At 30.4% G+C, this 25,303-nt stretch overlaps 3 protein-coding genes and 1 long non-coding RNA gene across 4 annotated transcripts; all 4 read right to left on the minus strand.

The window, feature by feature from the left end:
* Window positions 1-543: 543 nt before the first annotated feature.
* LOC107007974 (tubby-like F-box protein 8) lies at window positions 544-5,072 on the minus strand. The gene is made up of 6 exons (XM_015206839.2): window positions 4,603-5,072; window positions 4,142-4,190; window positions 2,860-3,327; window positions 2,578-2,665; window positions 1,993-2,125; window positions 544-1,528 (listed from the first exon to the last, which is right to left on the minus strand). The coding sequence occupies exons 3-6, from the start codon at window positions 3,205-3,207 to the stop codon at window positions 814-816; spliced, it is 1,284 nt and encodes a 427-aa protein (XP_015062325.1). The 5' UTR covers window positions 3,208-3,327; window positions 4,142-4,190; window positions 4,603-5,072; the 3' UTR covers window positions 544-813.
* Window positions 5,073-10,497: 5,425 nt separating this feature from the next.
* On the minus strand, window positions 10,498-13,988 carry LOC107003753 (GTP-binding nuclear protein Ran2). The gene is made up of 8 exons (XM_015202043.2): window positions 13,833-13,988; window positions 12,773-12,842; window positions 12,367-12,423; window positions 12,127-12,244; window positions 11,602-11,691; window positions 11,326-11,505; window positions 11,159-11,236; window positions 10,498-10,831 (listed from the first exon to the last, which is right to left on the minus strand). Exons 1-8 carry the CDS (start codon window positions 13,833-13,835, stop codon window positions 10,762-10,764), a joined length of 666 nt encoding a protein of 221 aa, XP_015057529.1. The 5' UTR covers window positions 13,836-13,988; the 3' UTR covers window positions 10,498-10,761.
* Window positions 13,989-17,669: 3,681 nt separating this feature from the next.
* On the minus strand, window positions 17,670-19,052 carry LOC107003761. The gene is made up of 3 exons (XR_001454690.2): window positions 18,860-19,052; window positions 18,697-18,747; window positions 17,670-17,895 (listed from the first exon to the last, which is right to left on the minus strand). It is a non-coding gene; the product is annotated as an uncharacterized LOC107003761 (long non-coding RNA).
* Window positions 19,053-20,950: 1,898 nt separating this feature from the next.
* LOC107003745 (GTP-binding nuclear protein Ran2) lies at window positions 20,951-24,511 on the minus strand. The gene is made up of 8 exons (XM_015202040.2): window positions 24,339-24,511; window positions 23,288-23,357; window positions 22,896-22,952; window positions 22,676-22,793; window positions 22,087-22,176; window positions 21,810-21,989; window positions 21,640-21,717; window positions 20,951-21,282 (listed from the first exon to the last, which is right to left on the minus strand). Exons 1-8 carry the CDS (start codon window positions 24,339-24,341, stop codon window positions 21,213-21,215), a joined length of 666 nt encoding a protein of 221 aa, XP_015057526.1. The 5' UTR covers window positions 24,342-24,511; the 3' UTR covers window positions 20,951-21,212.
* Between the last annotated feature and the right edge of the window lie 792 nt (window positions 24,512-25,303).

A 25,303-nucleotide genomic window follows, 5' to 3' on the forward strand; every position in this document is an offset into this window, starting at 1 on the left:
TTTAGACATGCTATTTGTGCCCAAAAAAATTATATAACGTGCCAAGATTGGACTTTAGTACACTCGCAAAGCCATAATCATTGTTTATGTTTGATAACTTTGACAAATTAAACCAATTCTTCAACAATAATATACATAAGTTTTCTGTGAGATGATAAAGTTTTTAAGTGTAATAATGAACAATAATTTCTTTAGCGTGTTGCAATAAATTTATGAAAAGTAGTTGAAAGTGATTTATTTTGGATTTTATATGTACAACTTTTAAAATACTTTCAACTTAATTTGACTTGAAGTGAAATGTTATATTTTTTAGTAAATGACTTAGAAGTAAAATATTTATAGTTGACTGGTCAAAGTAATTGATTTAGACTCAGATAACCATATCATTTCAACCAGTTATATTAAGTGAAATTAAATTTCAAAAAGGAGATAAACTTGAATTAATGTTGCATTATGCCAGGGAAAATTTGTATATTTATTTGATCAATTTTATACGAGTTTAATGTATACAAATATCCTTGCTCTTGAACAACTTTCAAGTCACGAATCAAATCGTTTTATCGATAGATGCTCTTATTACATTCGCATAAATATCTAGCGTCCTCTCATTTTCTGGTGGAAATTCTTGTAAATGGCAGTGATCAGAAATAGATTTCTCTTACAACTTTTCACAGGAAGCAGGGTTTTACGCCATGGCGTAATATTAGGGACAATCTCCATTTTCAATGGTGAAAAGAAGAAAGAAGTACAACAAATCCAGAATAGAAGCATTACAGTTAATAGCACCCTAAATGTAAAAATGTTTTAGCTCTTCTATTCACAAGCCAATTTTGTGTCAAAGCTGCTCAAGCAGATGGCAAATGCCTGAAATGCAGATAGGGGATACCGGTAGTCCATGGTAAACATATCTTTGCCTACTTTCCCAAATTGCAAGATGATTTTGTCATGATCTGATTGACTTGTTGGCTGAGATGTTGTTGGTGCAGCGGCAGGTTGTTGAGTGGCAGCAATCAACTGGAAGTTCTTGACAGATGCAACTGTCACTCGTCCTCGGAAATTCAGACACCAGCATTGCAGTTGTTCATGCCATCGTGGCGCCTTGTTCTTTAGGACCAGTGGTTTCCCCTTGTTATCATCCTCCTCATTAGTTGATCCTCCAGCAATATCAGAAAATCGTGCACTACTGAACTCAGTGGAATGATCAAGAGACTTTGAGAAAGAGATGCTGCGGAACGAATCCTCAAGGGGCCTTGAGAGAAGCTCTGGTTGGCCAGGCACAGAGCCACCGGCTTCAAGGGCTGAGTCAGGAATTGAGTGCATGACGCAGTGCATTCTCCGTGGACCCCGTGTTCCAAGCACATTCAGCTCGTATGTGATCTGGGATATGATATAGCTTCCAGTTGGGACTTTAGGAGAGACTTTCTTGGAAGTGAATCTACGGCTTGTGCGCCCCGGGGGAGGTACATGTGCACCGGTGTGAGGAGGCTGTGTGTCATATATAATGAATTTTGTACCTAGAAAATTTGATCTGCAATGGACAGTGAAATTTTATCATCCCATAATGAAAGGAGAATCAGTTACATCTGTACTAGTACTATTTAAGATACATTCCTCAACAACAGAATTTCAAAGGGATTTTGATAGCCCAGGCCATATAATAAGATGATGCCACCACAGAGAACTTCATTTCATCGTATATTAGGACAACTAGTGTCGCGTAATCTATCCATGCGTAATAGACTATATGTCTACTTATTTTTCATAGAAAACCATTGCTAATTACTGACGAATCTCAAGTCTACGGAATTGCTCATGCTATAGTATTGGTATTAGCTAACAATGGAGAAACCATTTTAGAGGAGAAGGGATGACGAATATATCAAATGCATGTTTCTGTTCTTCATTAAATTAAGATTTCCTGATACGTCTCAATAAGACCAGGTAAAAACAAGAAAAATATTGGAAAACAAAATGAATAGCTTGAGCAATTACCTTAATTTTCCAATATATGTGTTGCTTGATCTAGAGATGTTTTCTGCATCCATTGAGATAACATACTCTGTGCAAGTAGTACGTCTGGTTCTTTTTGCAGAGAGAAGGAACTTCCCATTCTCAACCAACAATGCTACAAAGAAAGTTGAAATACTCAATAACCTCTGAACAACTGCTACTACATAGAAATCACATAGGCAATGAAGCAAGAGTAACTAAAGCAGTAACGCATCTCAACCAATATCTCTAGACATAGATTACAACTGGAAATATAAGTCTCTATGATATCATAAACTCAATTTGCATACTAGAGAAAACTTCAAAATTATTTTGATTTGTTTCCACTTTTCGCCTTTGGGTTTGAGTGGGAAGAGACGGGGAAGGAACAGATCAGTGGTTTTGATCTGACAGGAGATTGGAAAGACAGCAAAGATAATGTTTGCATCCTGTTCTAAATAGCAAGTACCTTCTCTATGCATCGGGTGCAAGAATAGTATCAATGAATTTTTTCAATGAAGGGATGCATAAAATATATGTAAATTATTTAAGCATCAAGCCAGTATCAGCCTACAATGTAATGCTTACCAGGACTAAGACACAAGAAAAGATGGTAAGTCAAATTAGATTTATCCCGCTTGATGAAGCACTGAATAGTTCCATCACGAGGCCCAGGCTGTAAAGAGAATGTAAAAGATTAGTTAATAGACTTCTCTAGCACGTAACTTCTACTACAACTATCCAACTCTAACGGTCAAGAGAACTGCCACTTGGGTTGATTCCACAGACCACACAGCAACCAAATACTTCTGAACTTCAAAATTTAAAGAAGTTAGCACAAGAAATATTCCTTCAAGCTAAAGTGAGTACCTGCTTTAGGGAAACAGGAAAAGTTAGCTTCCCACAAAATTCCGGATTTCTAACGATGTCTTTGCACATACTCCTCCATGACCTACAGACTGCAGCACATGCTACGACATGCTTACGACCGGGCCATGTGCTCTCACTCTCCTCTAACCTTCTAACTACATCAAAAAGTAGCTCTGGAGGAAGATTGGCCCAACAACTATCTTGGATAACGGGAGGCTGGTCACTTAAGTCATAAAATGAACCATGTGATTTGTCCCTAGAATGACCAGACAGCCTTAAATCAAAGCTTCGCCTTGATAAGCTACCAATACTATCTCTTACATCACGAACTATACTGCGGAACGACATCTGAACTTGAAACTGAAAGGTCAAAGGCCAAGCACCACTATTAAATGTTACTGGCCTATTTACTCTTTCATATCATACAAGCTCCCAGTATCCTAAAGAAAGCTTGACAAATAGTTACAGCTGCAAACGAACAAGAAAACAAGCCGTATTTCAGTAACAAGAATAGATTTCTGAAGAGAAACGAAGACGAAAAAGCAAGAAAGGCATTAAAAGAAAAAAAAGAGGGAAAGGGAAAAGAAAAGAGTATAAAGAGACATCATCACATGGGCACCTAAGTAAAGTAAATCACATGACTTTTAACATATGCAACTTCTTTAGATTCTTAAGGTGCTGCATCATGCCAGTTGTCCTAGCTTAGTTGCAAGAAAATGAGTATAAAAGATATAATTGCTTTCAATCTCATCAATCTTTCAGTCGAATCACATCATTAATAATGAAATAAGCTACTCACATAAAAGATGCAAACTCATTAAAGTTAACGCCGCAAAATTGTCACCAACAGGTATACAAAGCACTCAAGCAGTTCAAAACCAGATTCCAGTTCAAGAAAGGAAGATTCAACTCTTTGTTAGTTTATAACTCAATGACTAGATTCAAGTCAGGAAGTTACAAATTCATTTCTGTCTCAAAGCTTTATACTAAACATATCATGCGAATTCCATAACCAGCTATGGAAACAACCAGAGTCTATGAAAAAATGTTCATAGCCTTTCAAGTACAATTTCATTCTTGCAGAAGCTTTACTGCACCGGGCTGCCGTTTATCTACTCTTTTTTTTGCCCTTTATCTACTTATGACCAATAAGAAAAGGTGTTTTTCCTGTAACTTTTTCTAATTACAAACCAACATAGATGCTTCATTTCACATGAAAACCTACAACTTAAACTATACATACATGTTGAGGTAGAGATGAAGAGTCCAGAAGATAACAAACCTGCATAGTGCTCTAGGACAATTAAAGCTCCATAACTTCTTTTAGAATCCTGAAAACCCAAGACAACAAGATAAAATTCTCAGCAAACCAAAAATTAAAGCTCCAAATTCCCAAAAGACAAACTTTGTCTCACTTAAAATCAAATAAAATCAAAAAACAAACCACCCCTCTCCACCCAACAGAAAAAAAAAGGAAGGTAAAAAACTTCAATCTGAACATGACAACCTTAAAAGATACGATTTTTACCAAAAGGGGTAACTTATCTTCACACCAGAAAACACGGGAAAATAAATAAAAGCCAAAAACTAGATAACCCAAGAATATCTCCATATTTTCAAAACAGTAAACATACATAGTATGATTTAACAAGGAAAAAGAAAACCAAGAAACAAATCTACAGACACCAAACATCATAAGATCTAAAGATAAACAAACAGAGCTCAAAGATCAGAGATCTGTACCTTAAAACAAGAACTAGAACAAGAACAGCCTGATCAAGTAACCAAGAATTTCATAGATAAGTAGATCAAGAAAGGTAAAGTGGGTCAGAGTCAAGAAACATTTTTTTTCAGAAATATCATCATCTTTATGAATGAGTATTTACTACAAGTCTCTATCTTTCTCATCCGGACTCAAACCCCAACATTAAATGCAGTTCAACAAACCAGAGAGAGAGAAAAAGAACTGGTGAAGAAGAAAGAGGTAAGAGAAGAAAAGGGGATAAACAAAATTGAAAAAGGGGGTGTTGCATATACTTTTATTAGCACTAAGAAAAATAGTTTAATGGTACACACACAAAAATAGTAAATTGGGCACTACGTGAGCAGTATCCAACTGAGGCTGCCTCTACGAAGCTACCAACATATGAGACATGGGAACATGGAGTTTTTGACTTATTCTTCTGCTCTTATTTTAACAAGGAAAAAAGAAAACTACACTTTTATGCTCCAACAAACTCGTGTTCAAACTCCTACGTTTTTATATTATATTTGATTTTTAAAAAATTGAGTTTTTTTCGTCTAAAAAATGAATGAGTATTTTCTATTTTAAATTTATTTTAAAAATAATAACTCATTTTCTTTTTGATAATAATTTAATTTTAGATTTTTTTTTTGCATGTCTAAGATTATAAAATTAAAAGATATTTTGATATATTTGAGATTAATTTAATTTTGAATCACATGATGAAAAATAAATCTTTTTTAAATGATGATAAGTCAAAATGGGTCATTTTTTTAAAAAAAACTAAGTCATATAACACAAAAGAATCAATTTTAAAGAGAACTTAATTTTGTTATAGTAAAATATTACTAAGCAACGATTTTTACGTTTGAAATTTTTTTTGCTTTTCTTTTGTAGATGTTTGTTTACCTTTTCTTTTTATTTGTATATATATAATATAAAAATGCTTCTTTTTATATACTGAAGCAATTTCTCATGTGAAAAAAAAAATGAAATCTCTTATTGTAGAAATTGCATTAGTATGTACGGAATTAATACTTTACATTTATAGTAGCATTGCTAAAAAATTACTGAATGTGTTAGCCATATACTAAACGTTACGCATATAGCATTAAATAAATAACTAAATTACTCGTTACTCAGATTGAATAAATTTAAAAAATAAATAAAAAGATAGCTCGTTAAAATAAAAGGTTTAATAGGATACTCAACATTTTAACTAGAGTCCGGAGCTAAAGGGTGAAAAATGTTAACAAAAATTCCGAAACGGTATATGAAATTTCTTTTTAGCAAAATCGCTCACGAAGTTGCGATTTTATTCGCGAAAAAATAAAAATCGCTGCTAATTTGTTAAATTTGATTTTTTAAAATAAAATCGCTCCCAAAGGAGCGATTTATCAAAATAAAAACATTTTTTAATAATTTTTTTCATATGTCGCTGCCTCAGCAGCGACTTAAAGTGATTTTTTTTTAAATTATTTTTTGCTTCTTTTTTTAAAAAAAAATTGGTTTAAATCAATTTTTTAAAATCTTTTTTAATTAAATTTTTTTAAAAAATATCAAGAAAATAAAAAAAAAGATATAGCGATTTAATTGAATTCTTTTTCAAAAAAAAAGAAGCAAAAAATAATTAAACTGAAGTCGCTGCTGAGGCAGCGACATATTTAAAAAATTATAAAAAAAAAAAATTTTGAAAATCGCTCCTTTGGGAGCGATTTTGTTTAAATTTTTTTTTTTATAAAAAAAGAATCAAATTTAACAAATCGTTGCGATAGCAGCGATTTTGCTTTTTTCTGCGGACAAAATTGCTACTTCGTCAATGATTTTATCGTTTTGGTTTTTAAAAAAATTTATATACCGTTTTAAAATTTGTCAATATTTTTCACCCTTTAAGCTCCGGACTCATTTTAACTACTCCAGTAAATAAAAAGGATGAAAAAAATAATATACATGCTCCATAAATAGTAATAATAAAATACGTGATGTTTGTCTAAGTAGATCAAAATGTAGGCCAAATACTTTTTTGTAATAATATAGGACTAGGAAAAATAAATTTTTAATACCTTTGATCTTTTTTATTTGTTAATAAGTTAAAGAATAACTTTTGACAAAATTTATAATTAGATTGTGATAGGTTATTCATGTCTTTGGGTGGAAGAATAATCTAAAGATAAAATAATAAAAATACGCCCCTCAAAATCCTTTTATACAACATTAACATTACAAAAAATAAAGTGGAAAAACTATTTTCCTAAACAAATAGTTTATTTTTGAAATGTATGCCACTACCATATTCATTAAATTTTCCTATTATTTAAAAAAATTGTAAAAATCTTCTACCATATTCATTAAATTTTCCTATTATTTAAAAAAATTATAAAAATCTTTCTTTTTTCTAAAATTTCTCTCATATTTTTCACATATATTACTTTTACATGATGTATCGAGACAAGTGTATCTCATATCAATAAAAACACTGTATCAGGACAGGTATATCTTATATCAACAAAGGTATGTATTGAGACGTGATCTATCGGGACGTTTAGTGATATATTCAAAATTCTTAAATTTCAAGGGATTGTAATTTGAAAAAGAATAAAAATAAGATGCTATATTACCTCTTAAGACTATGAAATTTATGTAATTTTTAATTATTTTAATAAATAAAACAAATAATTAATAAAAGATCATATTAAAATAACTAAATAGGATATAGTAACAAATTTCAATATACTTAATTTCATAACTATTCTTCAAATCAAACAATCCATGGAGTATATTTTTTTTCATTGTGTTAACTAACTTTTACCATTTTCTCGTTTACTTTTACCTGGCTACTGTTAACTAAATTTGAATGCTCTTCCAATATAATCTTCATCAATAAAAGTAACCTCTTTTAAAAAGTTTTACTCAGCAATGAATAGACAAAGCTAAAAAGGCAAAAAGAGAAAAAAAAAGAAAAGAAGAATCAAAAGTCAATGGCAATAGCACTTTTTACCAAGTTGATTTTAATGTAAATATTTATTATGAGACATTGAAATAAGTGGTTGATTTTTTCATAGAGAAGCATACAAAATGGGAAGCAAAACATTTTGATTGTAATTGGAATTTAACTTTATTTATTTACATTATTCTTTTTGACATGCATGTTCAAGTTCAAAATTAAACGGTGGAGGCTCTTTTTTCTATTTTTTAATGAATACACTTTAGATTTAACATAACAATATATATATATATATATATAAAATAATTCAATTTGACTTTTTGATAATATCCAAGAAGAAATTTAGGAAATATAAGTGTCATATTTCAATCTATAGAAACTTCGTGGAACTATAGACACCTAAAACTGACCAACTATTGCCTACTCATGTTTGGTATAAATTAATTATTATTTTTTTAAATCAGAAAAATGAAAAGGAGATTAGAAGGTATGAAATCGACTTGTGAAAATTTAAAAGATATTAAGATTTTTTTTCTTCTATATTATTGATTATTTGTTCAATTTTGTTTATAAAATCATTGTAAATTTTACTTTTAGCTAATAGTGAAATTATAAATTGAATATACATATAATGTCTCTCGACAGATTCATGAAACTTAAGCAACGTAATTCAAGACTTATATCTCACCTGTGCTACATAGAATGCATCATATTACGCCCCACCTTTTCAAACATCATTTTTACCTTGTGCAAGTGTAATTTATAGATCACTCACACATATAGGGGTAGAATTGAAAAGTCATTGATTCATCTGCACCGATTATATAATTATACACTATATTATTTTTTTTAATTCGTCATGTTTCATATGCATGTTTATACACAGTGAATTATTTATATACACAAAACTTATAATCGCCGTATTTCATATACATACGTATAAACATAGTGAATTACTAATATGTGCGATATATATATATATATATATATATAAATCATATTGGGGCTTAGGCTAAGGGTTACATGACGCTGTTCATTCAATTTTTCTAACTAAATATATACATATAAGAATATCATAACACGTTGTTAATATGTGCTATTATTTATATTTTTATGTATATATAAAAGATGTTGAACTTTTTTAAATTATTTTATATATTTACTTATTTAAATTTTAAATTTTTTTAGTGAAAATTCTGACTCCACCGTCACTGACAATAACGTGGTTAAAGAGGTGAATTGAAGGTTGCCATTAGGCTTTTGACTTTGCAAACAATAATTGAGGAGAAAGAAAAGGTGAAAAATATAGTAAGAAGGTGGTGGGCGTGACAGTGAACAGAAGAGAACAAAATATAAGAGGTAACAAGAAAAATGCCTTTTATCTAAACTTAAAAGAAGAGGCATGCTTTGCCTTTCATCATCATAAATAAAATAATGTCTTTTTAAAAATTTGTTTTGGATATGTTTGTTTTTTCCCTGATGAAACTATGTTATACATATTTGGCTATCATAAGGAAATTACTAATGATTCCTTAGTAAAATGATAACTATATTTTATTTTATAGCATAGAAAAGCGAATAATTCAAAGTGGATTATTCTTAAATACCATACACAAAGTTGGATACTAATGTCTGTGGTGCGGTGCGAATCAGAATTTACTGTAAGAAGATAATGTAAGTTGTGATTTTTATCGTAATGGTAAATTTGATTAAGTTGAAGTGTTGAACTATCGATATATGTAATTGTACTTGTTTATAATTAATCATGTTTTACCACATGCAATTTGCCTCCTGCAATATTCTTACAGTAGACAAAGATGATTACTCCAACCTAAGTACTATTATTAGTATTAAATTGGCTGATAAACCTGACATTTCAGCATTTTGAGACAAACTCGTGACCAACCTAATCATTTTTAGTTACGGAGATCAAAATAAAATATAGAGCACAACTAGCTTGTTCTCCTTATTTGTGAAACTACACTAAATATATATATGCAGTAGTTATTTTATATGTCGGTAAATTAACTGTAACAGAGAATGATTAGAGTTCATATCAATATGATAAATTCCACTTGCTATTATAACTTCAATATATAGTTTCTTTCACCATCATGATGTACAGTACATATGATTTATGACAATTAATGAAATAAATTAGACATACACTTAACTATAAAGTTTATTTACCAAATTATGAAGATTTATTATATGAAAATAGATATAGTTGTCCTTGGTAGCTGGCTAGCACTTTCCAGGTTTCTGTCAATTTTGTCATCTGCGCAACAATACCACAGAAACAAGTCTAAAGTTAAATTTCCAAAATTAAGTGGAGACATTTTTGGGTCAACCACCAAAAGAATACAATTAATATATTTAGAAAAATTTACGGAGATTTTATATGGTCTTCTTTTGAGTTTTACCTTGTATCTATTCTCTGTCTTTTCCTATTTAGCAATTTTGCCTTCAACAAACTTGTCTACAAGATTAAAAATTCCATACTTTTACTTCTCTTTCAACTACTTGTTGATCTCTAGTCCATTTTCACTTCCCCTTTATGTTTGATTGGCACAGTATACTTTTTAAAATTAACAGATTAGAATGATAATTTGACTAAAATGTTCACTTTTTCATCATTGCCTGTTTTCCCTACAATCGTCGTCAGTTTCCACATAAGTTTTTCAATGTCCAACTACAAAAGAATTCCCGATCAAAAAACTGGTGCACTGACAATCTCATCATATGCCCTCCAAGATCTACCTCAACGAAGTGTCATCTTTTTGAGAGCATATTAACAACCTACATCAACTACAACTAGTTATTTTATAACTCTTGTGCACATAACGCTAAAACTGCGGTGGCCACTATTTCACCTGCTTAAAATGAGTATATACTTACTTGTGTGCGCGCGCGCACACACACACACCTTTCCTTTCAGAAGGTGCTAACATGAGAAAATACTGTCGAATATGAGACCAAGTAATATTATAACAAGCTCAAAACAGAGCCTCGACAATGTGCGATGGTAATATCTAACCTAACAAAACAAAACCTCATGGCCCCAGACGAATACATCTAATAACCAATCAATAATACAAGGAAGCAGCAAATACATCCTCAAACAACAAAGACAAAAGCCCAAATAGAGAAAATTTAAGGACTAGGAATATGGAAAGGTGCAACAGTGAAACTGATCTGCTCTGAGCTATGCCATCTATTCAAATGCTTCATCATCATCATCTGGAAGTGGCTGATTAAGGGCTGCTTGAAGCTCCTGTTCGTGCCTGAATAAACAGTGTGGTTAAAATTAAAAACCGTACAACAAGAAAACAAAATGTTAAGCACAAGGAACCTAATACTTGTTAGTATTCTTTAAGATACGAGGGTGTGCAGTGTGCTCATGATCAAAATCGTCAGTTCTAACTCTGATATACATATTAAGATGCAATGAGCATTGTCTAACTTTATTATACATATAAAACAGTGAATATCTGATATTTTCACAGACTTGCTAACAGTTCTCAATTCTATGGAATAAACATATAAAACTTAGATATTATCAGAAGTAAAAAATAATGAAGCAACAAAAGTAAACAGATATCATATCTTACAGTGCCTGTGCAGCTAAGTCAATTTGTACTTCTGGGGGAGCAAGTGCAGGTGATTCCACAAAGTGAAGATTACCATCCCTGCAAGTAGAACAAGAAATAAGGTTCAATACATCAAAAGTATATATGACAAGAGCAGACATAAAATAATTTATATTTATGAACATTACCCAGCAAGCTTTCTAGCAAGGTACAGAAAAGGCTTCTCAAAGTTGTAGTTACTCTTTGCCGAGATCTCATAGTACTGCAAATTTTTCTTCCTGTGGAAGGTAACTTGCTTTGCCTTAACTTGCCTGTTCTTGACATCAACTTTGTTTCCACAGAGAACAATGGGGATGTTTTCACAAACCCTGGAAGAAGCAATTGAATAGCATTTCAGATTTCAATTGAATATCATCAATTATAAGTAAGAGTATTATGCAGGCAGCCTATGAAGAGTTCCTCACCTGCAAAGATCTCTATGCCAAGTAGGAACATTCTTGTAGGTCAGGCGGGCTGTAACATCAAACATGATAATTGCACATTGCCCATGAATGCTGCACAATTGACATATAGAAATATGAGAATCAGAAATCCAATCACCAAAAGCTTCAAGCAAGACAGTTAATGTCAAGACAGCCATTCATGTGTTTGATGTAAAAAAAATGGAATAGCATGGTAAATATGGTATTCTGTATTTGAAAGACAGCCAGTGTGATCACAATTACTGTCACCTCAGATATGATAACCACATTGTAGAAATACCTATAGTAGCGGCATTTGATATAGAACACCACACGTTATCAATTATTCTTAACAAACAAACCAGCATTCCTTAATTCCAATATTTCAACTTTTAGGAAACATGAAACTTTACCCATTTTAACTTAACTCTCAAGGATTTGACAGTAAAAGTTTTAATCAGAAATAACATCCATCGAGCAGCAGAGCCTTGCATAAACTAAAGGTTTTAACTGCCGAGAATCACTTACTAGTAACCATCTCTGAGACCTCCAAACTTCTCTTGTCCGGCTGTATCCCAGCAATAAAAGCGAATTTTCCCACAATTTGTGAAGAAGTCTAGTGGATGAACCTCCACACCAATAGTGGCTGTATGCAAAACAAAACTTAATAAATAATTCACTCACGAGAAACCAACAAAATAAGAAACAGAGTGATCCGACCCAGATTATCAGAAGACTATCTGTCAATACAGGAAATAAAATACTTACGTTCATATTTTTTCTCGAATTCACCAGTGAGATGCCTTTTGACAAAAGTTGTCTTCCCTGGAAATCCAATTACAACAGGAACCATTAGCGTACTCTAACAAAAGGAAGCAAGCCACTAATCTCAATGAAACATTCCCTTCGATTTACAAAGATCTGATTATCTACGATAAATAATATTTATTCCATAAATTCAGTGTATACTCATGCATTATCACTTAACTAAATTGAAATAACTTCCATATTCAAAAGCTATTCCGAATCAAAATTTCGCACTAGCCAGTAATGTTTATCAAATGTTTGAAGAAATCAAAACAAAATATCTGTTAGACATCAAAATATTGTTACTGATATCCTCTTCGAAACAAACAATACTACAAACAATTCTCAGGCAAACGTAGAAACATACCAGTTCCTCCATCCCCCACAATAACAAGCTTGAAGCTTGGATAATCTACAGTTTGTTGGTTTGGTAAAGCCTGTGATAATAAATTCACAAATATCAACACAAGAAATCAGCCAAAACAGTTACAATCAACACTGATCACATATCAAATACAATTCATCCACATCTTCAAAGAACACATCACAATCAAAGTTAAAACCAACTTCCTAGAAGAACTAAAGGAGCAATTGGACAACAAGAAATCAACAAAGCGAATAAGCACCTCAATTTGAAACCTATGGGGGATTTTGATTCCTCAAAAGAAGAAGATAAGACAGATTTAAGATGGCCAACAAACATCTTTAAAGCTTTTCGTCTAGGTCAATATTTGCTATTTATAAATTTTTTCTTTCTTATGGAAACAAAGAATAATTTCTAAATTAATTATTATTATGTTGATTTTCAACAATTAGTCTATGTTTGTTAACTCCATCTTAGAGAATGAATAATTTAACTCTAGCATATACCATCTAAGTTCTCCACAGGCTATCTCTCAAAAGAAAGAATATTTTAACAGCCCTATTCTATAATCTGAAACGTTTTAGCCAAATCCCAGCACACGTATACATATGGATACAAATCCAACACTCAAATAGGCTCCATAGCCTATACACATCTCCATCTCAAACTATTCAGGGTCGATTAGACACCCTATTTAGCCTATGTATAATAAGATCAGTTATCATTCCAAATACAACAAGAAAAAACTCATCAAACAAAGCTAAAACAAACTTCTAAAACAAAGAAAAGGAACAACTAGACCAAACAAAGCCTATAAACACCAATCTCATCATCCCAATACTGATACACAATTTGCAGCTATAAAAGTTCTCCCAGTTCCAATTACGATAATCTAACAGCCGACATACAAACTCATCTACATCCTCCAATACTCATCCAAATCAAAGATGATACAAAGAAAAAACAGCGAATCGTATAAAATCTCAATAATCATCCAATTACCATTCCAATTCTCGAAAAGAAAATCAACTAATCATATGAAAATGGAACGAGATTTACTCACCATTGTCGAAAGTATGAGAAGAAAAATCCTTCAAGAGAGAGAGCGGCAGAGCTTTTTTTGTGTGTGTGAGGAATGAGAAGAGAAACGGAAGTAGGGTTTATAAATGCGGGAATTTGCTTAAACTTAACGCCAATCTTTCTTTTTTATATTCTATTTTTGAATTTCAAAATTGTGTGTGTGTGTTTGGAAACTAAATAAAGAAATTTTTTTTTTTTTTAAAAAAAAAAAAAGTTATTAAGTTTGTTTTTATAACTTTTGTAAGTTTTAAGCTAATATATTTTGTAATTGGGTCCACTAGGAATGTATTATTGCGTTTAATCACCTTTTGTATTACAAGTTACATTTTAGAATTTTTATTAAACTTAAAATATATATAAAGTAAAAGTGTGAAAATTATGAGATAACTAAAAAATGTGAGGCGGTGAATGGCGACACTCATTTTAATCCCACTTAATTGTATGACCTGTTTAATATTTATTATTAATTTCGAGTCCTTTCTAAAATTTATTGTGCTTTTTTTGCCTTCCCCTTCCTATTTGTGGTGTTTAATTTGTTTTCATAATTAATGTCCTTTCAATCCTATGTTATCTTTGAAACAATATTTTTCTTCAAAAACAACTTTGGAATCTTAGTCAAATGCCAACAAAACTCAAATATTAGCAAAAAAAAATAATTAATTAATCAAATACAAATTATTAATAAACAAAATACTTTAATAAAAAATAATTTTATAATAACAAATTTAGTCAATCACACTATTAATTTTGTTATTTTAGCTTTTAAACATAATTTTGTTATGAAACAGGGAGAACGAATTTACGAATGTGGACATAACTTTGAAACCCTAACCACTAAGCATCCGTAACCACTAAGCTAAGCTTCTCAGTTGTGCGAAGGGAGTTAATTTTTTCATATATGTAATGATGAAAAAATACTCAAATATGTTATTGAATATTTAGAAAAGACTAATTTGTATCATTCGTTAAAAGTTTGTTCATTTATGTTATTGTTATTTAAGAAAAGACTCATCTGTGTCATTTTTTAACTTCGATTTTATAAAATCATTTTTTTACGCCCCAACACAAGTTTAATACTTTTCAATTGAATTTTTTGGATCAAATATACTTTTTTGCTTCTTCTTTCTTAAAAACACCAAGAATACATGAAGAACATAAACAACTAAAAAAAATTCAAAATCTTCAATGCTAGACCTTTTCTTCATAATTATTATTTTTGAAGATTTTTTTTAAAAAATTGAAATCATATTTTTCTATTGTTGGTGTAATAATATTTTTCAAATAGTAATTGTGATAGTACTTTTTTTCTTCATTGTTGGTTATCAATAGCTTTCTCAAATAAAAATCATAACATTTTTCTTATATACTATAGACTATTTATTAAAATTAATCGGTTAGATAATTGAATGTTGCTTTTGTATATTTCTTCGTAATAAAATTATTAATATGCATGAGACTACACTCGTAAGTTCATAAGACTTATGCTCTATATAGAGACGAACTCAGGATTTGAAAATTTTGAGTGCACCAATACAAACATAGCTCAAATAAAAATCTATGATTTAAAAATTTTGGGTTCACCAATATAAACATAGCTCAAATAAAATAAAAATAGGCTTAAGTGGAATTTGAGCCCTGGTCTAGAGGGTGGTATCTCTAGCTTGTAGCTATTGCACAAGTTCACTTTTATGTTTTATATAGATGCACTGTTAACTATATCTTAATTTATACTAATTTTTCAAAATAGATATTATATATATGATTTTTTTCAAAAATTACCGAATGCACATACACCATCACAGTATAGCATGGATCCGTCTGTAGCTCTATATTTCGAGCTTACATCTCACCCATACTATATAAAATGTCTTTCTTTCACGCCTCCATCTTTTAAAACGTTGCTCTGACACCTTTAGCTTGATCTAGACCCCTCCCGTATTCCAGTTTAAGAAGCTAAGCCTGCTGTGGACAGTTATGGGTCCATAACTAGTTTAGAACTTAGAAGGCCCATAATTGTCAGGAAAATTACACCCTTGACTCTTTTTTAGAAGTATTCATTCTTTTAAAAAGAAATACATTTCACATGATATTAATATTTAAATAAAAAAATTATATGGTAGTTTAGAATCTAAATAAATATACGAGTTTATTTAGGTATTTTGCTTACCAATAATAAGAAAAATTCTTTTGCTACTTTCTCGATTCTTATTATTTTTACATCGTTCTCTGTCAATATTATTATATTATTTTCACATCGTTCTCTGTCAACATTATTGAAGTAATTTGAGATAATCATCAATTGTAACTCTTTAATCCTTTTTCTAAAAAATAATCTAAACTAATTAATTTCATAAAAAAATTATTCATAACTAATTAAGTATTCTTCGCAATATAAAAAAGTATTTGGATACATCTATAGTATCACAATATTTGAAATAATTAGTCTTAAATTCGCAAAACGTGTTTTAATAAATAAAATAAAAAATATATAAAAAATCATTAAACGTGAAAATATAAGAGAAATAAATATTTTCATAAATTAATTTAGGATGATTTTCATGTCCACATACCACTATTAGTTGATAGCAGTTAATCTCTTATAATTAGAGCGGTCAATATAGGCTAGCCAACCTGTTTGGGCTAATCCATACAGGCTTCGACATTTTACGGGCAGGTCGGGCTATTTTTTGGTGTGGGCCAGAAAACGGCCGGCCCAACCCACAAGTACGTGGGCTACAGGCTTGCCGGGCCAGCCCACTTTATTTTAAAAAATTTATATTTAGAATTATTAAATTAAATTATAAATTATAATTTAAAAATATTATCATATATATCGACAAAACAATATTACTAATGTTACTACTTTTTAATCAAATCCACAAACAAAATTATCTTTATAATATTTATTAAGTTTTTTTTTCAAGTAAAAGTATAAATATTTAAATAAAAATATTAACCCAATTGTTTTGAGTTTGTACTCTATTTGTCATTTGATTTTAAATTTTAATATTATATTATATTTTTTAATTAATTTTTATTGACCCACGGACCGACCCTACCGATATTTCTCAAACCCCACAAATCAACAGGCTTATTCAGATCGGGCTAAACAGTCCTTTTCTCAAATGGACTTCAAAAAACGTAACCCAACCCTATTAAAGCCGGGCTAGGCCAAGTCGGCTAAACAGGCCTAGCCCATATTTACGGCTCTACTTATAATTAATATTTACACATGCAACTAACCAACTGCAGTACACTAACGTAGACAAAGATAATTACTATTACTATTTACTCCAACCAAAATACTTATTAGTATTAAATTGGCTGAAAAATCAAATATTTAGAGACATTTCAGCATTTTGAGACACACCTCTGACTAACTAATCATTTTTTTTAGTTATGAGGATCGAAATAAAATACTCTATCCATCCAGAAATGTTTGTCATGTTACGCTTATCAAAAGTTAATTTGACTAATTCTCAAATGTGAATTAGATTACATTAATTCGATATTTTAAACAAAAAAATTAGATATTCTAAAACTATATGAAAAGTACTATAATTGCAATTTTTTTGCATATTAATATGATGAAAAAATGCATTTTAAAATGTTAATCAAAGTTTTTATAGTTTGACTCTAAAAATAGAAACCATGACAAACAAAATACCGGACGGAGAGAGTATAGAACTATGTTGTTCTTCCTTTTTATATCATTATTGATTTTCTCTGAATTCCATATATGAAATTACTTATTGTTATTTTATCTAACAGTGAATTAAACAAGATAAAGAATGATTTGAGTTTATATAGAGATGACAAATATAATAAATTCAACTGGCTATTATAACTTCAATATGTAATTTATTTCAGTACAGTGCATCTATTAATCATGATAATTAGTGAGATACATTACAGAATACACGTAACTAAAAAGTTTATTTCGCAAAGCATGAAGATTTATTATCAAAATAGACAATAATAGCCCTTGGTAGCTTGCTAATACACTTTTAGCATTTTTCAACCCTCATTTCCATCAATTTTGCTATCTGCGTAACAATACCACAAAACAAGTTTAAAGTTAAATTTTCGATTTAAGTTGCATCGAAAAAATTATGTGGAGACATTGTAATTCAGGTCAAATAATAAATGAATATAATATGGATAAACTACTGACAATTCCTCAAAAGATAATAATATATCAGGTCTAGATTATCAGGTTTAGATTATAAAAGTTGGATTTTGAATAAATCACTTAACATCTCGATATATGGCATTTTGATGTATTATCTTTTTTATACACACAGCGATCCCGATATATCAATAGTGTTATATTTGAAAATAGGAGAAAGAGTGAGGAAAATAGAAATTCTTTTATAATTTTTTCAAAATAAGAAAATTTTAGAGAATATCGTTGTTGTTGTTTGCTTGTGTTGCACTTTCTCTCATATTTATAGAGTCAATCAAGTGTAAATTAAGAATAGAAGAAATACTGAATTGAAATATAGTCTATTGTTTAAAGTGTTTTGACTCTGCTGTGTAAATTTTGAATATAATCAAATAAGAACTCATTTGTTAATTCAGTCCATCCAATCCTCCCATTTCTCTCCCTTAGATTTGTGATCTTTATTAGTTCCAATTATTTTTCTTTGTTCAATATAATATGCGTGACTAATTTGCAAAGATCAGATCGAAAGGTCAATTACAATTTAACCATGAAAGTCAAATTATTACTGTAAAGCTCACATTAAAGCTCTGATTAAAATCGAATCGAGTTACCCAAAGGGAATTTAATCACAGAGAAATGAAAAAAAAAAAAAGTAAGATATGGAAAAAGGGAACTTAATTACCTGGTCCGCACCTAATGTTGCACTTCCCATCACAACGAGCGTATTCTCTCGCTGAAAAATTAACAAATTATTACTGTTAAAAATAAATTTATACTTATAAAGCTGAACTGGACGTTACGATTAAAATAAAAATAGAAAAGGGGAGATCGAAAGGATGATATACGTGGGAGACCAACACAAGCAGTATTGCAACTGTCCCAGCAATCGACACCCTGAGCTGCGACGCCGACGATGTCGGTGTTGGCCGATAAAAGGATCAAAAACACCATAGCCATAGCTGCCACTGAATTCATTTTCTTGTTTTCCATTGTTTTCTTATTAAATTTCTCTTTGCTTTTTAGTATGAAGATATAAGAGAAGCTCATTTATATATAGTCACTTTTATTAGTGCTGTAGTGGACAAGTGGGATACAGGATATTGTTATTTTTTCATTCCACCAATTTTGACCATTTAAGTAAACTTTGACTGAGATATATAACAAACTTTATTTTATTTTGACCTAATAATAATACGTGATCAATTCTATTTATGCACTTAAAGTTGTGATTAAGATGAATGTGTATAATAAAAGATACATGATTAAAAGATAATTTTTAAGATGAACGTGTATAATAAAATATGTAAGATAATTTTATATATTTGATATAACTTTAATTTAAAATTATAAGATTTATATTTTTTTCATAATTTCTTAAAATTCATGTAAATCAAACTAGGTCACTCTTTTTGAAACTAAGGGAGTATCATATTTTATTTAGTTAACTTAACTATCTCATATACAAATGAAATAACATGCAATTTTTTCTTTCAAATATGAATTCAAATGTCAAATAAGAATAATAACCGTTAAAGATGTTAATCGAAACATGATTTAATTAAAGTATATAGTAGAGTATTCCAACAATTTTATATGCACTAAGCCTTTTGAATCTATAAGATCGGATATTCTTTCTAGTCTAACTTTTATAAAATTAGAGAACTAGTCTAAATTGCTTGATACTGTAAGGGGAGAAAACAGAAAACTGATTATCTTTGGGGTCTTTTGAACGGGTTTAAATTAAATAAATTACAATTAGCTACGAAGCAGGAACTAATATTAGATGATGAAAAAAGAAATGATAAAAAATTAAGCTCTTGTATGACATTCATATCACCGAATATCTTATTCTATTCCATAGTCAAACTCCGTAAGTTGTAATTTGACCTTTATTATTACTTTTTTAAAAAATATATATTATTATGACTTTACATAATCGGAATTTCGCGAAAGAGATACAAGATGTAAATCAAAATCTTATCAATAAAATAAAAGTTCAAACGAAAATGGATTAAAATTGCTTTAAAACTATGCCAAATAGATCATTTATACCCTCCATTGCATTTGGGATAAAAAATACCCCTGCTATTATCCTAAGAGAGCAGAAATACCTTCAAGAGTTAACACCCCAATTTTTTAGTGACGTGACATGCCACATAAGACTAATCCCTCTACCTAAGCGTTGCCAACTAAGATTACTATAAAAGAACTTAATATTAAAAACACCCAATATTATTACGAAAAATCATGAAAATTACTTCTCGATTCACATCTCCTAATCTATAATGCATCATTGTACATTTTATATATGTTCATATAACATAAAAATAAAACAATGTCTTCAAACTCCTACTTAATCGATATCATATTCGTTCTTTTAAAAAGTAATGAAGAGAAAAACACAAAATTAGAATTTAATGTTAAAAACTTTTAGTGACGATTTTTTGGGCTTTTGAAAGGTCTAGTTTTTTTGTAATGAATCATAGCTGACAATGCTTAGGTGGAGGGACTAGTCCTATGTGGCATGACACATCACAAAAAAATTGGGATGTTAACTCTGAAAGGTATTTGTGGTCTCTTAAAATAACAGTGGGTATTTTTTATCCTAAAATGTATTAAAGGGTATGAGTGATCTATTTCACAAAGTTCGAAAGCAATTTTGGCCCTTTTCCGAAGTTCAAATAATTAATCAAATAAAGCATTGCTCCAGCCTCCCTCCATTATGACAAAATACCATGAGTGCTACCGACGAAAAGTTTAAGAATGTTTCATTTCTAAGAGATTAACGAAACAAAATGAAGTTGGGTTACACAGTACCACAATGCCTATGTATCCAAAGTTAAGACTTTCTTGAATGAGCTTCTACCCTTAAACAGATGAAGGAAGCCTCACAAACTAGTTACCATCACTATTCACCAACAGTTAATATCTAAATATCCTCAGAGAAAAAATTGCCGAATATGCGACCAAGTAATATTATAACAAGCTCAAAACAGAGCCTCAACACTTACATCAAGATCAGAATATCTAACCTAACAAAACACAGCCTCATTGGCCCCAGACAAACATATCTAATAACCAATCAATAATACAAGGAAGCAGCAAATAAATCCTCAAACAAATACAGAAGTCCAAATAGAGAAAATTTAAAGGACTAGAAATATGGAAAGAAGCAACAGTGAAACTAATCTCTGCCATCTATTCAAATGCTTCATCATCGTCATCTGGAAGTGGCTGATTAAGGGCTGCTTGAAGCTCCTGTTCATGCCTGAATAAACAGTGTGGTTAAAATTAAAAGTTGTACCACCGAGAGAAAACAAAATGTTAAGCACATGGAACCTAGCACATCACAGAACCAAGCAAGCAACAGGGTCGACTTGCATGATCTAAACCTAATACTTATTTGTGTTCTTAAGATAAAAGGGTTGTTGCTTATGATCAATATCGTCAGTTCTAACTCAGATATACATATTAAGATGCAATGAGCATTGGCTAAATTTGATATAACATATAAAACGTGGTGAATATCTGATATTTTCACAGACCTCTATCGAATACACATGTAAAACTTAGATATCAGTAGAAGAAAAAATAATGAAGCACCAAAAGTAAACAGAGATCTTACAATGCCTGTGCAGCTAAGTCAATTTGTACTTCTGGGGGAGCAAGTGCGGGTGATTCCACAAAGTGAAGATTACCATCCCTACAAGTAGGACAATAAATTAGGTTATACATCAGCAGTAAATAATGACTACTAGAGCAGACATGAAATAGATTTATATTTATGAACATTACCCAGCAAGCTTTCTAGCAAGGTACAAAAAAGGCTTCTCAAAGTTGTAGTTACTCTTTGCCGAGATCTCATAGTATTGCAAATTTTTCTTCCTGTGGAAGGTAACTTGCTTTGCCTTGACCTGCCTGTTCTTGACATCAACTTTGTTTCCACAGAGAACAATGGGGATGTTTTCACAAACCCTGGAAGAAAAAAATTGAATAGCGTTTCAGATTTTAATTGCATATCATCAAATATATGTAAGAGTATAATGCTGGCAGCCTATGAAGAATTCCTCACCTGCAAAGATCTCTATGCCAAGTAGGAACATTCTTGTAGGTCAGACGGGCTGTAACATCAAACATGATAATTGCACATTGCCCATGAATGCTGCACAATTGATATAGAAAAACATGAGAAGCCAAAATACAATCACCAAAAGCTTCAAGCAAGACAATCTATGTCAAGGCAGTCATACATGTGTTTGATCTAAAAAAAGGAATGGCAGGGTAATTATGGTATTCTGTGCTCAAAAGAGGTGCAGGTATGAGCACAATTACTGTAACCTCAGCTATTATAGCCTGAGATATGAGACCACATTGTAAAAATACCTATAATGACATTTGATGTAGAACACACCAAAGGTCTAATTCAAATTGAAATGTACAATGATTCGGGAAATAAGATTTTCCTTTTCTTAAAACAGAAAAACATCCCCTATCAATTATTCTTCATTATCAGAACAAACCAGCATACCATAATACCAATATTTCATCTTTTGGAAACATGAAACTTTACACATTTAACTCTTAAGGATTTGATAGTACAAGTTTTTATCATCAAGTGACAGAACCGAAACTAAAAGTTTTAACTGTCTAGAATCACTTACTAGTAACCATCTCTGAGACCTCCAAACTTCTCTTGTCCAGCTGTATCCCAGCAATAAAAGCGAATTTTCCCACAATTTGTAAAAAAGTCTAGTGGATGAACCTCCACACCAATAGTGGCTGTATGAAAACAAAACTTCATAAATAATCCACTTAGGACAAACCAACATAATAAGAAACAGTGAGTTGCCTTTTGACAAAAGTTAGAAATCAAAAACTTACGTTCATATTTTTTTTCGAATTCACCAGTGAGATGCCTTTTGACAAAAGTTGTCTTCCCTGGAAATCCAATTACAACAGGAACCATTAGGGTACTCTGATAAAATGAAGCAAGCCACCTATCTCAATGAAACATTCACTTCAATTTACATAGATCAGATTGTCTACAATAAATAGCATTTATCCCACAAATTCAGTGTTTACTCATACAATCATCACTTAAATATATTAAAATAACTTTCATATATAAAAACTATTCCGAAGTCAAAATTTCTCACTAGTCAATAATATTTTTCAAATGGTTGAAGAAATCAAAACAAAATATCTGTTTGACATCAAAATAATGTTAATGATATTCTCTTCGAAACAAATCTGAAATAAGCATAGAAACATACCAGTTCCTCCATCCCCCACAATAACAAGCTTGAAGCTTGGATAATCTACAGTTTGTTGGTTTGGTAAAGCCTGTAATAATAAATTCAAAAAGATCAACACAAGAAATAAGCCAAAACATTTAGAATTCAACACTGATCACATATCAGATGTAACTCACCAACGTATTAAAAAACACATCATAATCAAGTTAAAAACCAATTCCGTAGAAGGAAAAAAAAGAGCAATTGGACCAAAAAAGAAATCAACAAAGCCTATAAGCACCTCAATCTGAAATCTATGTTGCACTTCACTCCCATCAACATGATACAGGGTTGGGGATATTGATTTCTCAACATGAAGATAAAACAGATTTAAGACATGGAAGATGCATACATACATCTTTTTAAAGCTTTTCCTCTTGGTCAATATTTGCTATTTAGAAATGTTCCTTTCTTATAGAAAGAACGAATAAATTATTCATATGCTGATTTTCAACAATTAATTTATGTTTCTTGACTCCTATCTTAGAGAACGAATCATATAACTTTAGAATATACCATCTAAGTTCTCCACGTGCTATCTCTCGTTGTTTTGTAATTTCTAACGTCATAAGCTAAATCCCAGCACACGTATCCATATGGATACAACTCCAACACTCACATATGGATCCAAAGCTTATACATACCTCACTTAGACACCTTCTTCTGTACATTAAGATCAATTATCATTCCAATACCAACAAAAAAAACTCATCCAACTAAAGCTTAAACCAACTTCTAAAACAAAGAAAAGGAACAACTTGATCAAAGTAAACACCTCAATCTCATCATCCCAGTACTGATAAACGATTTGTGGCTATTAAAATTCTCCTGTATTTTACACTCCCATTCCAATTAAGATAAACTACCAGCCGCGAAGAACAAAATCATATACATCCTCAAATATTGATCCAAATCAAAGTTAATACATAAAAATAATTCCACAGAATCGTATAAACACCTCAATGATTATCATTCTAATTCTCTAGCAAAAATCAACTAATTATATGAAAATTAAACGAGATTTACTCACCATTATCGATAGGATGAGAAGAAAAATCCGAGAGCGGCAGAGGTTTTTTGGTTTGTGAGGAAAAAGAGAAACGGAAGTAGGGTTTATAAATTGGGGAATTTGCTTAAACTTGACGCCAGTTTTTTTTCTATTTTTGAATTTCTAAATTTTGTATTTGTGTCTCTTTATTATTTTTTCTTTTCTGTGTGCGTGTCTGGAAACTAAAAAAAAAAAAGTTCTTCTACAAAAATATTTTTTTCTTTATATTTGTTATAACTTTTGTAAGTTTTAAGCTAATATATTTTGTAATTGGGTCCACTAGGAATATATTATTGTGGTTAATGCCCCTTATTGTATTACAAATTATACAAAACTTTGAGTGAGAAAGAGAACTATTTGCAGGATATATGGAATCAAATTGAAAATTTGATCAAATCATAAATTGAATTAAATCGAGAAAAAATTAATTTGATTAATGATTTGATATTAATAAAAACTCTGATCATATACGAGTTGATTTGATTTTAATAATATATATATTATTTTAAACAAAAAAGTATTTATTTTGATATAGTTTATATTATTTCAAATTTTTTTAGATTTAAGATTTTGAATAAGCCAATAAAGATTATAATCTATAAATATTAATAGCTCTAATAAAGCTAAATTTAAAATTAAATCAATAAAATTCAACATTAAAAATGATAATAAGGTTGAATATTTGTTCTTTAGTTTTACATTGTTTAGACATTTAAATATATAATCTAGTTTTATTTTTCTTCAATGTTCAATTATGTATGATACTTATTAGACTTACTTTATTATGATTTGGTACTTTTAAATTATTATCATTTTCATCATAATTTATTATTTTGCAATATTTGTTTTCTGCAATTTTTTATTATATATGTTGAATATTTTAGCATCATTACTCATTCAATATATATTCTTTAATAAATATTTTTGATAGTTGTTTTTTATAGGAC

Source organism: Solanum pennellii, chromosome 1 (genome assembly GCF_001406875.1).
Source record: "Solanum pennellii chromosome 1, SPENNV200".
NCBI lineage: Eukaryota > Viridiplantae > Streptophyta > Magnoliopsida > Solanales > Solanaceae > Solanum > Solanum pennellii.